The 15,593-nt window shown below is 34.9% G+C and overlaps 1 protein-coding gene across 16 annotated transcripts in view; it reads left to right on the top strand.

The window, feature by feature from the left end:
• The window catches only part of VPS13B (vacuolar protein sorting 13 homolog B), a 444,484-nt gene that overhangs the window by 239,291 nt on the left and 189,600 nt on the right, over positions 1-15,593 (top strand). For 15 of the 16 annotated variants that reach the window (XM_030480526.1, XM_030480557.1, XM_030480551.1 and 12 more), the window contains 4 exons: positions 6,007-6,178; positions 7,232-7,346; positions 9,056-9,197; positions 11,009-11,417. In XM_030480526.1, coding sequence (XP_030336386.1) covers positions 6,007-6,178; positions 7,232-7,346; positions 9,056-9,197; positions 11,009-11,417 — 838 coding nt within the window. Of the gene's footprint in view, positions 1-6,006; positions 6,179-7,231; positions 7,347-8,467; positions 8,535-9,055; positions 9,198-11,008; positions 11,418-15,593 lie in introns of those variants that run through there. The other variant, XM_030480639.1, reaches the window with a different exon arrangement.

The following is a 15,593-nucleotide window of genomic DNA, read 5'->3' as shown; positions in this document are numbered from 1 at the left end:
GAAGTTTATCAGAGGCTGTATTTTGTTTATATGTTCCTATATTTTTAAATCTTGAAATCTTGAAGTCTGTCAAACAACAATACTTTGCTGTGATAGGTATATTTTTTTCTAAGTTTAGAGATTTTTACAGTTAATATGTTATTTTGTGTGGTGGGAGACAAATGATTATTTTTAAAGCTTCTTTCAGCTGCAGCGAACTTGCTATAAATGAATCGGAAGAAAACAAACTCTCACAACTGTTTATATTAAACAGTTAAAAAAGTAATTTGTTTACATGATCTATAGATGATTTATATTTTAAGCTCTGTGTAATTCTTTTCATGCTGACAAGTTGATAGCGAGCACCACAGTCATGTGTGGATAAAGCTACCTAGTTTACTGGATTTTAGTCTGGGTGGTGGTAAGACGGGGAAACATGAGTGAGAGGTTTAAGTGCTGGAGGGCTGGAAACAGTTAATCATTTTTAACATCCATCCTTGGAACAGCAAAAGCAAAGGTAGTACAGACTACAACAGGCCACTTGTTACTGTTTACTTAAGTACAAACAGTGGTAGAAGTGTTTAGTCCTTGGGGAAACTCAGTGATTGAGCAAGAATGCAGAAGTTATTTTGATAAGGCATAGCATTAGTGTGGCCAAACTGTGATCATCCCTGAGCTTTAGGCAGGCCAAGGATGAAGGCCTCATATGTTTGGATCTTCCTGATGAACAAAGATAAATTCTGCTAAGAAAATAAACTCTGTATATTGGTCAATTTGCAACAATTGGTGAAAGAATTAAATTGTATATTTTAGGACTTGGCATGAGAAGTTGTGGGAAAATAGTTCAGGGTTTCTGACTCTGGCTTGATTTTTCTGTAGATCTGGAAACAGAGCAGAAAATTAATGCATAAACATATTTAACAATACCGTGCTGGGTGCTGAAAATCCAAAATGAAAATTGAAACTGCATGAGAAACAAGAGCACAGTCTCTTCTCACTTCAGTTTCTTAGTTTTGCACTGCAAAAAATTTCTAAGAATTTGACCTTACTAAAAAAAAAGGAAAAAAGACATCAGCTACTTCAGACCATCCGTTTTTCAGCCCCTGTGACTCTGCCCAATGGTTCTGGTTACAGTACCATGAACAGAAGGCTAAGAAGAAATGCAGTCGCTTCATTTTTCAGCTCCCAAAGGATAGCCATATAGCAATATCTGCCTCAGGAGGAGCATCTGCAGTGCTTCTGCCACTGAGAAAGAGAATGGGCCAATTCAACTGTTTACATATGTTTGAATGACAGAAAAATATTAGAGAGTATGTTCACATTGAACTGTTGAAGTAGTGGGTGGGTGGAGCCAGTAACCCAGGAACCACTGCCGAGGACATGGTGTTGAGCAGCTGGGGATGTCTGTTGATAAGCTCTGCAGCTGGCACACTGTGAAGAAGAAGTTATTGCTTAAAGCCTCAGCTTACTGCAGTTAGAGCTATGTTGTCAAGCTAGCTAGTCCAAGCAGTAGTACACACAAGCTGAGACCCTGGCAAGGACTTGCAGGCCCTGTGGTAGAACAGTTTCCAAAACCTTGGCAATTGCGGGTCCAGGTGTCTGACCCCCCAGCTTACTCTGCCTCTGTTTGTGTCCAGAGGTTCACAAATTCCTTTATTTCTGATAACGTTGTTCTCCATCAACATCTTCCTTTGACTTTAAAATTCAAGGACTGCTTTTCTTTTTCACGTTCACTTCCAGAAATATGTGCATATGAAGGCCTTACTTGTGCATTGACTAAATGAAGTTTTGTTCTACGGCTATGCAATAGTGTGCTACACATTTTGAATATGATTTAATAATGCCGCCTCACATGCTACAGAAATGAAAGTGTGAGAAACATCTGCAAATCAGACAAGCATAAGCATGAACATCATTAGAATGATGCCAGCAAATGCTTAGCTCCAACAATAGTAACAGAAACTGCAAGCACATTGGCCACTTTTCTTCACCTGTGTATTTTTTGGTTATAGCATATCAGATACATAATCATATCCATTATGTATTTAGAAAAGCAAGAAGCAGTTTCTAATGATACATCTGGGCCTGTAGTGGTAACTGGTTTTTTTTAAACTTTGTAGATTTAATAAGCTTGGAAGTTGGTAGAGAACCACATTCCCTAAAATTCAGGATTTGCTCCTTTTAAATTTGATGGCACATTCCTGGGTTAATTTGCTTTTTATATATGCCTAGGGTTATGCTAGATACATGCAGTTCTTCAAGAATCTCACAAATACTATTATAAGTAACTTTGTGCCAAAATTATCGACTGGAAGATTCTCTGAGAGGCATATTACAACATTTAACATCTTCAGAAAAATAATCTTAAAGAAAAGTGTGGGAAAATTATAGCCTCAGTTTTCTACAGAACAAAGTTATCTATATACTCAAACCACTAAACAAAAACAGCTCTCTATGAAAAAAAAAAGTTAACAAAATGCATGAAAACATCTGAGGACATTAAATTACAAAAATAAAAGAAACCAATTATAAAATTCAAAACTTGCCATGGTGGCAGTACATATTTGCTGTTAACCATACCCTTTCATGTACTATTGTTTTCTTCTTTTTTTAACTATCAGAAATGTAGAGACCTGCCAAACTTTTAGAACAAAGTTGATTTTCATACAGAAAGCATTTTGGAGCATGTCCAGTGGGAGAGTAAGGGTGTGTATGGAAGCCGAGGAGGAGACTGACTATCCTTCCCACCCCCTCCATCACAGTTTGTAAGTTACAGTTTGGCAAATTAAGTGTCTGAAGTGTCTGAAGTACAGTTCTTTCTGAACTTGAAAAATACTCCAGCTGTAAAAAAAAAAAAAAAACAAACAAAAAAAAACCAACAAAACCAAACAAAAAGAGAAAGAAAAAAGGAGGAGGACACGACGGTGTACTTTTTATGAAATAAAATGAATAGAGAGTAGCAGATCAGTCCACAGAACATTGGCTTGAACTTTGACTTGAACTGTAAATAAACATATTCTTTTTCTTTAGTAGATTAAATAATTTATTAGGTTTAAATAATTGGCTTCCATTTCTTGATATGCTGTGAAATCCAACCAAGGATCTGAGCTAAGAGGGCTCAGAGAGATTGCAGGAGCTGGGCTATTTAGTCTAAAGAAGAGAAGTCTGAAAGGGGATTTCAGTGCATATAAATATCTCAAAGGTAGGTGCCAAGAAGATGGTGCCAGACTCTTTTCAGTGGTGGCCAGTGACGGGATGAGGAGCAATGAACTAAAACACAAGAAGTTTCATCTCAACATAAGGAAGAACTTCTTTATGTTGAGGGTGGCAGAGCACTGGAACAGGCTGCTCAGAAGGGTCGTGGAGTCTCCTTCTCTGGAGACATTCAAAACCTGCTTGGATGCCACCTAGCCTGCTCTAGGTGGCCCTTCCTTGGCAGGGGGGTTGGACTGGATGATCTCCAGAAGTCCCTTCCAACCCGAACAATTCTGCAATTCTGGTGGCTCCTTCATGCACAGACAATTGTACTTTCTTTCTGATTAATCTTGCTCTTACCCTTTTCATCCTTGTCCAGTCACTTCAGATCAGTCTGAAGTTTGAAAAAACAGACATTTTTTAATTTGCTGTTCCTCAGCCACTGATTATTAGTAATAATAGCACTAATTTCTAATCCTAGAGATTTACAAAGTTGAACTACTTAATTTTTAGAAACAGAAGCTTTAATTCTAGAAACTGTCAGGGTATCTTTTGCACATACCTGAATTATGTCCTAGCTAGTTACATTCATAATGAAAAGACACCATTAAATGGATTAATAGTCCTGAACCATGGTAAAGTTAGAATCGGACTCATATTTCTTTGTTTTGCTCTTCACAAATGGTATCTGAAGAGCAAAAGCGCACCATCATTTGAAAGATATTTCATAAAGCAAAATCTAATTTCTCAGCCCATAAAACATGTGTTGCAGTTTGCTTCTACATCTGGCCATTATGATTTTTTAAAAAATGTACAAGTTTATAATACTACTTCTTGTGCCCCTCCTCACTGGCAGAGCATGGGAAACTGAGAAGTCCTTGACTTAGAGTAAGCGCTACTTAGCAACAACTAAAACGTTGTTTGTTATCAACATTATTGTCAGACTAAAGCCAAAACACAGCACTGTACAGGGAAGAAAATTAACTCTATCCCAGCTGAAACTGAGACAGATGGTTGCCTATGGCTCTACAGGTAGTCTGTTCAGAGCACTAAGCAATAATGGCTTAAAGAATAAATGTGAAAATAAATGGAAGTATACCTGGTTTCTTTCATGCATTTTGATTAATACAAAGCCGCCATCACCACAGATAATTGAAGCTGAATTGAATATTAATTTTCATTTTAACACTTCATATTACATCTTTTGAACTGGTCCAGGTATTCTAATCTCATGTTTAGGTATTATTTTCCAGGAACATACATACATTAGTTGTACAAGCTCTCCTTTCCTTTTATGAAGCAATATCTGAAGTGGTAAGTTCTCTATTTCAGCTACTGACAATGTAGATGACTTCTTACCAGTTGTAGTAGGCATCACTGAGGTTTTCAAAGGTAAAGGTTATTTGCTGTTTCTCTCTGTTTCCTGTAAGAGTTTTGCTGGGACAAGAAAAAAATTTAAAAATCAGTAGATGTTAATTTGAGCAATATAGAGCTGAATGCATGAAGCAGAAGCTGTGTTTCATTGTTTCTCTGAAAAAGAAAGTGGTAAAAATACTTGTATTTTCATTATGCAATGAACTCTAGAAGCACCTTGTCAGCTGTTCTATTTGGTGTATGTCAAATAGCCCAAAGTCATAATGGGTTGTGTGCAAAACTTTGTAAGGTCTTGAGCTACCTTCTTGTCTTCTGTTAGGGTTAGGTTCGTGGTAAGACAACATGTATACATGTTAGAAATCCTATAATTAAACTGTAGGTCTGAGCTGATTGAAAATGTGATTTATCAACATAAATGCTTCCATATGAGCTATGTCGTTTGGTTTGGGGTAAGTTCTACCCATCCAGAAAGCAGATTGCTAGCAGAATTTCCATACTCACATTCTCCAGTCTTGGACAGCAGAATGACTTAAGTATTGTCAGATTTTAAAGTTTGCTACTGAAAGTAAGCTTTTCTGGGACACCTGAAGTTGAAGCAAGTGCATTGTAATTTCTTGCCTGATAGGTTAAAACAGATTCAGTGAAACTGCAATGCTTTCTGTGTAGTTCTGATTCCAGGATGCCTTACGTAGACATTGTCTCAGTCATGAGATAAATCTCAAAATTCCTAAACATGTTGTTCATCATAATTTACAATTCCTAATCCCCCTCACCTTCATTGAAAGTTAAGATTTTGAGTGATTATTGGTCTGTAAATCTTAGAAACAACTTGACCTTAATGGATCCAAGTGACAATACCCTGGTCCTTTCCTTTTGAACTTGAATAATGAAGAAAATTTTCAGCACTTGGTGGAGTTGCAAGTGAAGATGCTGGTGAATTTGTAATGGCTTCTGCTTGATATTAGTGACATATGTGTCCATTGCATTCAGTTTAATAGGCTGTAAACACTAGGAGTTGATGAGCAATTACATGTTTGCATCTTTCCTTTCCTCTTTGGAGGCAGCAGGTTCCAGCTAAAGAGCAGGATGAAGTCCCATTGCTAATAATATTTCAATTGTGCCACCAAGAACTATCAGAACATGCCTGCAGGGCTTTGATAAGCCCCTGTAACAGGATTTTCAGTTAAGCTTTCATTTGTCATGATCCTTTCCTAACATTAATCTTTGTGTCTTCTTTGTCGAGTCCTTAATGTTTTAGGGAATGAACAGAGATAATTGATGGTACAGAAGCTTCTACAGGCTCACATGTCAACGTAGCATATGTTTAAGAACATTGCAAGTGACAATCACCTTTTTTAAATAACAGAAATATTCAAAAAGTGGCCTTTAGACAGAAGAAGAAAGGAGTGGTGGAAAGGAATACTTTTTTTTTCTTCAGCTGTTACGTTTGTTTCATAGGGTGATTCTCTTCAGGGTGGTGATGATTCTCCATTCTCAGACTCCATTACACTGGAACAAACAACAAGTAATATCGGAGTCTCAAGTGGACGTGTCAGCCTATGGATGCAATGGATGTTGCCAAAAATTACTATAAAATTGTTTGCTCCTGATCCTAGAAATAATGGCACAGGTATTCAGCATTTTTTTCCTCTAGTATACTATTTTAAAATCCATACATTATTTTACAGCACAGCATTGACTATTCAGAGCATTTCTTGACAATATTAAAGACTGAAATGCAGAAATAATGGGTTACATCTATTTTTAAACTAGAGCAACAAGCTGTAGTTAGGTTACTACATGTAATCTGAATTCAGTATTGTTCTTCGGCATAAACTTCCCCTCTATGGGGAAAAATTATTATATTAAGTTGGAAATAAGTTGGTTGTTTTACTTGAGTGCTGTGTTTATTGTCTTAGAAGCAATCATATTTCATTTTGATTCGATTTAATAGTATGTTTTATGTCCATGTATAGACATGTAGTTTTGTATTGATAATTTCAAATTTAAATTTAACGTAATTATCATAGTATAATCCTTAAAGTCATAGGAAGTTTAGTATGGAGTTCAAGTTAGAAGTTTCAACTTTTGTGTTGAAACAAGAAATATGTGTGGTACAAAGCTTCTCTTTTTTCTTTGAGATTAAAATTGGATTATCATCTGAACAGTAGTTTTTTGAAAGGAACTCAGATTCTGTAAGTGTGCTGCAGGACTTGAAATTATGGGGGTTTTTTGTTAGCAAACACTGCTGCTTAGCAATTAACATTATTACTCATAGAAATATGAATAAATAAGGAGAATAATGATTAAAGGTAATTTTCAGAGAGATGTACTTGAACCTTTGATTTTTAAAAATTAATTATTGAGACAAAGAAATGTCAAGTATTGTTAGAGTAAGTATCTTGGCAAATATTTTTTTATAATTTTTCAGGAATTACACTATGAACACCTGAACTAAACCCTCCATATATAAGTGTCTACACTTTTGTATAAAAAGGTTTTGATTCTAGGATTTTTTTCTTGCTCCTATCATTGTGACACTTGATTCAAAAAGCACTCAGTGAAAAAACTCTGAGTAGCAATATACCATCATCCTATATGCAGAATGTGGTATCTTGGATATATCTCTTGATTAAAAACTTGCAAGTTTCAGATTAATAATTTTTTTCTTTGACTATTGCAGAAGTTTGTGTTGTCAGTGAATTAGAAGATCTCAGTGCTTCAGTGGATATGCAGGATGTCTATACCAAAATCAAATGTAAAATAGAAAGCTTCAATATTGACCATTACAGAAACAGGTAATTTCTGGGAGTGATTCTGCTTTTATTTCAGGCTGAAAGAAAGAAGGCAGTAGATGTTTTGGGTTTTGGTTTTGGTTTGGTTTTTTTTTTCCTTCTTAATTGTTTTCTTGAATTGAAGGTAACTGTTCGATTTCAGCAAAACTATTTTAACCTTTTAAGTAATAAAAATCAGAATTACATTTTCTCAGAATTATATCTGATTCCAAAGAAAACCACAGCAATCAGTACAAATCAGGAGAGTGGTTTTTCACACTTACTGCTCCGTTGGTCTGTTAAACAAAAAAAAAATAATTAATTTTAGCTGAACTTTTGAACGGGAAATTCCTTAAGTATTGTTTCATGACGTGTTAACAAGTGCCAATATTTAATGACTTATAGCACCATACACCACACTCTTAGACATTAAAAGAAGTTTCTAAAAAATTGAGCTGTTCCTTTGTGGCTTAGCAACACTAACGCAGGGAACTAAGCTGATTATCTGTGTCTGTGACATAGCATAGTGTTATGCAAACGTGCCCAAGTAAGAGCCGATGTCTGCAAGGTCTTATTGGACCCTATATATAGTAGGAAGGAGATACAGTATCAGTTTAGCGAAGTTACAAGCATTTCTGAGACTTTTTTTTTATCAGCTGTGTGAAAAAAAGTGATAAAATTTGAATTCCTGTTCTTTTGCCTAATGCAGATATTGTTTGTACGCGCTGTATTTTGTGATGTTTGATAATCAAAATTTATACTTTATTTTTAAAAAATCTTTTACAAATCAAGTCATGATGCTTTAAAATGCTTTGGAATCCCAGTTGGTTAGGTGCTCTTAACAAGCTTCTTTGTCCACAAATTTTATGGAAAGCTTGAGAGAAGGTACTTCACTCCCAGGAGCCGAAAGCTCCGTTAGAAATGTTTTCAACTTCAGGGTATTCTTGTTTGCTAAAGGTATATTGAGGCTTTAAAATAAAAAACAAACCCAAAACAATCAAGCAAAAACTTACCCTACTTGACAATATTGTTACTATTCTCATTTATATTTTGTAATATCTTCAGAGTACCTTTCTCTATCTTTAAGTCTTTGTGGTCTAAAACCAAAAGCAGAGCATAGGTAAGGTGAATGTTCTGTCTTCCAGGCCAGGGGGAGACTGGCAGTCAGGACATTTTGAAGGAATATTCCTACAATGCAGAGAAAAGCTTTTGGTGAGATTTCTTTAGTAAACTAAGGTGCTTACCTTGAATAACTCTTCTTAAGCAACATATTTATTCTTATATATGTTATAAAGAATGATTACAAGAATTGTTGTACAAAGCACATTTTAATACTTAATAGCTAATTTTTTTCTAAATAGTGCAATGACTTGTAACATATATGAATACAGCTTTTCTTTCCGTTTCTTAATTCTTGTAATCATTCTCCTCCTTGTTCTAATAAAGGTATCTGCTGAAAATCCATGGGTAAGTCCCTTTTCTGTATGTAGGCTTTTACTATACTTTTATTCTTATGTATCTTGACCTCTTGCTGTAGGTTGTCCTTTCACATAAAATTATACAGTTTGTTTTTTTAACTACTTTTTTTGTTTGATCTGATTGAATTTCAGCTTTTTAGGAAAAGGTGTGGCAAAGGCTTTTTCTTCCAGTTACATAGAAATGTGCAAGTTCAATGTATTTCAATTGTTTTTTCTTTGTCTTCCCCTCTTCCATGCCTTGTTCATTACCTTAAGCCTTGGGGAAGATTCTTGGTCCCTGGGGCAATATGGAGGTGTGTTCCTTTCCTGTACTGACAAGCTGAACAGACGTACCTTGTTGGTTCGACCCATCAGCAAGCAGGACCCTTTCAGTAACTTCTCTGGCTTCTTTCCTTCTGTAAGAATCTTTAAAAAAATTTTTTACTACAGAACTTCCACTAATAAAAACCAATTGGATTTAAAAAAACCCAAAACAAAACAAAAAAAAACAACAAAAAACCTCCAATGGCTTTAGTTTCTTGTAATCTAATTTTTTTTTGGTACAGAATATATTTATTGCTTATACTGATTATGTTAGTTATTACTTCCCTCATATCCTTTAGTAACAGTTGTCAGTCATTTTTTAATAGATACAGGAATAAAGGTTGATGTTTCACCACCTGGTACGTGCAGCAGTCTACTGCAGTCAATGGGATTCATTTATATTACAAGTGAGCACATACAGTAATGTTTGAAAACCAAATATGTAAAAGCCATTACTGAATGCCACATTTTGTTCCTGTAATTTTGATATCTACTTAGGGATTTAAGTATTTTGTATTACTGCAGTATTCCTTTATGCAACCTTTTAAAATCACTTCTATAATTCTATAATGTAACAATTTTATATTTGAGTTATTCTTTTGAATGCTTGGAAAACACTACTTGCTGATTCAGAATATCTCAGTGTGAGATATTTAACCCCTTTTTTCTTGCCTGTTTATCCTTGAAAGACTTTATGTGTTATGACATTGGACTATTTATCTTCACAAATGTATGGCTGTACAGAATCACTTTATGTCAGTGGAAGTTCTGTGTGGTCTGATTTATTTTCATCATGAATAATGATTGGTAATACTTTCTCTTATTCTGTTTGTTTCAGTTCTTACAGGAAATTAACTTACCGATTTGTTTTAATTTAATTAATCATAAAAGCTTCTAGTTTTCTGGCATTTAAGCTCTGTATCCTGTTTATTTAAGAGAAGATGTTCTATTAAAAAGTTTAAATAATATTAAATTATTTTAAATCAAATTTAAAATGCTGAAAGAAGCAACTACTTGCAAAATGTAGTTGCTTTCATTTGTGCTCACATGATTAAAGCTAATATTTAAACAATCTTATAGAATTCTATCAAAATGTTTATTACACTGTTAAAATAATGGTTTTCTTAGTGTTTATTTTTACATTTTTTACTCACTAACAATGTATGACTGAAAGACTTTCAAAGGTAATATGGAAACTGTACCCATCTTCTGGAAACTAAGCATACAATTGTGACATTTAGCTAGGAAATCTGTCCTAAATGAAGGAATCTGCTATTTCTAAAGTACAGTGCAATGTAGCTTTATTTAAGTGATGTACTTTAGCATGTGGTACAGCTGTTCTCTTTAAATACTCAGAGGGGATGAGGGCAAAACTAACTCAATTCTTAGAGTATTCAGTTGACTATGGGTTGTTTATACACCCATTTTTAGGTGAAGTGAAGCTACCTCAGCACCCAAGTGTTATTTTAGCACAGTTAGCACATACGCAAGGAATTATGCAAGGGAGAAAAATTTACTTCTGAAATGTCTAAAGTGAAGGAGAAATCAAAATACATATCTGTGTGAAAAATTAACAGAAAAAATGGGTAAACTTTGACTCTTGAATATATGGGGGGTTTTTTTGGCTGATTGGATTTGAATTTCATACAGCATAAATAATCAGAAAAGAAAATATTCAGCAAATCAGTTTTAGCTGACACAATACAGTGAAGTGTGGATGCACTGTGGACAAGTTGTTCATTCAGAAAAATGAAAGATTTTTTTTTCTACTATTCGGAGACAGTGGATAGCTATTAGAAAATATAGAACCATAAACATCCTAACAGACAATATGATGATTGATGGATGTTATATGTGTACATTTTTGCAGCAGTTGTTTGTTTTTGTTTTTTTCCCTTTAAACAGACAACTGCAAAACTTTTAGATGGATCACACCAGCAACATGGATTTCTTTCTCTCACTTATACCAAAGCTGTGACGAAAAATGTCCGGCACAAACTGGTATCAAGAAATGAACGAAGAACATTCCATAAACTATCAGAAGGTCACACTGATGGTTCTCCTCGCTTTCTCCATGAGATCCTTCTTTCTGCTCAGGCCTTTGATGTGGTCCTCTGTTTTCCTTTGCTTAACGCGATTGCAAGCATTTTTCAAGCCAGGTTGTCAAGGAGTCAAAAAGAGAAAAGAAAATCACCAGGCCAACCTATGAGGACTCATGCTCTAACTTCCCGCAACTTGCCTCTGATTTACATTAACACTGGTGTAATAAGAGTCTTCTTTCCCAAAAATGAGGAATATCGTCACACTGCTGAAGGTACAGTATTTACGTTAGAAGTTTTTTGCTGTTCAGTATTTCAGACAAGTACTCTGAGTTAAATCACAGACTGTTGCTAGGGCCTTCAGTTGTAAGGGCAGAGTTAGGAAACATCTAACATTCATGCTTTTTCTCTACATATGTACTGAGAAGTTTGTTTGTTGCTTTCCCAGTACCTATATGGTGAAGAATTCTGGAAAGAGCACTTAACCTAGTTCTGCAGTGGTGATTCTTGAGTTAGCTCTCAATTATGCTGATACTAGTTCAGTCTTCCATAGATGCCTGTTCCAGCAATGGAGCATAACCAGGGTGCCTTAGCTCTTGTGGGAATTGGCACATAGAAAACCATACAATAGTGCAGCAAGTTGATATTCTAGTCTAGTTTGGAGAATGTTATTAAAGTGTACCTTATGATTGATGCCCAGAAGATGATATTGTTTATCATTTATTTAGTAAATTTTAATTGAAACCATTCAGGCTTGTACATAAGAGGCTTTCAAGTGTTTACAGAGGTGTGGATAGCATAAGCTGTTCTTTCAAAAAACAGTAAGTAGCTACTTGATGTATGGTAATACTTTTTTTCTGTAAGAAATTGTTCCCTTTCATGCATAAAATATATTTACATCCCTATTGAGATATTTATACATAAATAGATTCTGATGTTAAAAATGACAGCATGTAACAGCTAGCAGGAATGTGATTGCTTCCATTGCGAACTGTTCTCCTAGAGATTTAAAAAAAAAAGGAAAATTTTACTGGTATCATGATATGTTTATATAAATCCTGTAGGTGTGGGTTGTTGGGGTTTTTTTTACCATTATATACAATAGCACACAATATAATCCTAAGAGTATAGTCTTTAGATTTTTCTCATAACCTAATTGCAAGAAGTGCAGACAGGGAGAATTTACATAGATAATTTTTTTTGCCAGCATCCTCTACAATTTTCCAACTGGGAATCCTGAAAACACAGGAAGATAAAATTAGACTAGCTGTGTTGGCAAGAAAGAATTATGATTCTGGTTGGAAGGGAGTTCTAGGGCGTGCTGTCAAGGAAATTTTTTTTTAAAGTATGTTTTTGTAGCTCTGCAGCTGTATACTTCATTAAAAAGAAATGATAAAAAAATTTGTCTTGTTGCTATCCCTTGCTTGAAAATGCAAAGGACAGAATTGCCATGTAAGCATGGAGGTAGGAAGAAAAACTCTATACTTTTGAAGAATAAAGCTAAAGATTAGCTTTACTAAATAAGTAAGAAATCCAGCAAACCTCTTCCACTGGAAAAATCTGAAATATGATCACTATGAAAATCAGTACCATTCTCCTTTTATTTCTTCCTTCACCCTAAATTTTCCCAAACTCTTCTCTGCTTCTGAATGTCAAATAAGTTGTTTTTCTCTTCTACTGCTTATTGTCTTCAAGAACAATAGAAATTAGAAATACTAATAAGGAATAAGAGTTGAATATGACCCATGTTACTGGTGTCCTAGGTCAGAAACTTGTTACATGTTGTGGAGATATGTCCCCAAAAGACTTCATTTATCATATATTAATTAAGAGGGATTTTTAATCCCTTAAGATTTGGGTATTTCGAGTTGTGATCACTGCAGTAAAAGTAGAAAAACAATGACCCTGTTTTTCTTCTAGTCAGTCATCTGCTGTTTGTACTTCGTACCTGGTGATAGCTACCACAACTGTCCTCCCGCCCAAAAAATGCATGTAATTGTAACTTTTTGGGTAGAGTTAAACAAAGAGCCAAATTTGTTCTTTATTCATGCCATGCAGTACCAGACTTGCACAGTGAACTGTGGTACACATACACTAGGAGATAATCAACATCATGGGTTTTCTCCTGAGGAATTTACATTTGCACATGCATGAATATACCCACACAATTTTATAACGTTTTAGTTTCATGGTTTTTTGCAGCAGCACGAGATTAGCATTTCTTTTTGTGGTGGACTTGAGGGCTGCCTTCTGTCCCAGGCAATCAGCAATGCTGCTTTCCCTCCAAATTTGATTTGTTAATACATCAGGTGGTGTTTCAGGCTCTGGCTGACAGCCCACACTTAGTAATGAAGTAAAGACAACTAAATATATAAAAGCAATATATAACAAATAGAAACTAGAATTACTGCAGAGCAGAACACTATAAATAAAAATCATAAATTGCAAAAAACTGATAAGAAATGGTAAAGACAGGGAAAATCCACATCTGGCTGGTTTGAGGACAATAGGAACTTTTTTTAGTATGTACTAGAAGCAAAGTATCAGGAATCGTTAAAAAGGATATGATAAATTTGATGATAGTGAAAAAGAAAAGGCGGCATACTGAATAGATGTATGCCCTGCATTTGTAGAAGTGATATATTCTTGTCACATGAGCATGACTCTCTACTTTGAAGTCTGTCATAACATATGGTCTGTAACATCCTCCTTGGTTATGGTTGAAGAGTTTCAAATCAGTCAGACTGAGTAACTTGTGCTCAGGGATCTTAGTCTTCTGAGGCTAATTTTTAACACACCTTGGAAGTGCAGGTTCTAGACAGCTGAAGGTATATCTAGTAAAATGAAAAGTGTGATGTTCAAGTAAAATGAAGAGAGGTAGTTTTATTACTCTCCCCACAGAATGTAAGGGGAAAAATATCTCTTACAGGGTACGGTTAACAAAGAATTACATATTTCTTACATAATACTAAATAGTGGTTTTATGGAAAATTATTCTCATAAAACAGATCTGATTTCCATTCTTCATTATGGTTTCGATTCTTAGTTGATAAAATTTTTGCAAAGATTTGATATTCTTAGACTTTTGTAAGGAGTTTGACATTGTGTGTCATGGTATTCTAATTTAAATACATCCCCATACGGTATCTTTAGAAATGTTAAATGAATTTAAAATGGCTAGCTAGTAGTTTAAAAAAAGACCCCCAAACCAACTCAAGTTGTCAATTGGGAATAAGTGAAATTGGTATTTAATAATCCGAAAGTAAATGTAAAACCGTTGCTGTTAACATCAACTTATGTTGCAAAGAATTTCCTAAGGAAAATAATGTTAAGGACTCAGTAGGCCATGTATCCGGATCACTGTGCTTAAATCACTGCTTACAGAAAATATACTAAATCTTGTAAAGCTAAGAGTTATGTATCAAGGAAATGATTTATGCATACTATATCCTCAGGACTGAAGAGACTATCCTGGGAAACAGTGGCTGGAAACATCTTAAGGGTCACAGTGGACGTAGTGAAAAGAAATAAGGGAGGTAGCTGTGCTTCTGCATATGGCAGCTGATGTAATATCATATCCATTTTGCTTTCTGTTATAAGAATGGGTATTGCTAAAACTGGAGAGGGTGCTGAAAAGCACTGCAAATGTTAATCAAGTGCTGGAGAAGCCTTACAAAAGTAAGGATTAAAAGAACTTAATATGTTCAGCTCAGCAAAAAGAAGACTGAGATGAGCGAGTAAAAACAAGTAAGATTGTGAACACTATTACACTTGGGTCTGTTAGCTTTTCCTAGATTGCACTTATATTGTGTAGTGTAGACTTTTTTTCCCCCTCCAATTTTTACATATTTATAATGACTGTGATTATGTTTACCACATTATTCCCACATTTTGAATAACTAATGGAAGAAGTCATGGGTTAATGTATGGAAATATGAATTCATCATCCTAAGTCATGACTTAGATTACCACTTGTTAGAAATCAGCTGAAAATCTTAATACCTGGTGCTCTTTCTGGTTTAAGATTGACTTAATTTCTTGACCTTACAGGAAGATGTACACAAAAGAACCATGTCCTGAAACCTTTACATAATAGAGACTCTGATAAGTAGTCTTATGTTTATTTGGCTTTGCTAAGTATCAGAGACAAATTAAAATTCTTAGCCTAAGATATATTTTATTAAGAACCACTTCTCAGACGTAGACATTTACCACCTAATTAAGTTACAATCTGAAGTATATTTGGTACCTTTACTCCTTTTTCTTATGTGAGTATCGGGTCAAAAAAACCCCAACAAAACATAAGTGTACAGTGGCAGGAATTCTAATACTTAGTACAATGCCTTGCCCGTATTTTTGATCTAGAAGTTGAAAATGCGGGTTCTGATTTAGTCACAAACAGGATGTTGTTGTCAGCTTAACTTTTCTACCTTAGTTCTGGTGAGCAAACC

Source organism: Strigops habroptila, chromosome 1, assembly GCF_004027225.2.
Source record: "Strigops habroptila isolate Jane chromosome 1, bStrHab1.2.pri, whole genome shotgun sequence".
NCBI lineage: Eukaryota > Metazoa > Chordata > Aves > Psittaciformes > Psittacidae > Strigops > Strigops habroptila.
This window is presented reverse-complemented; position numbering and strand designations above follow the sequence as displayed.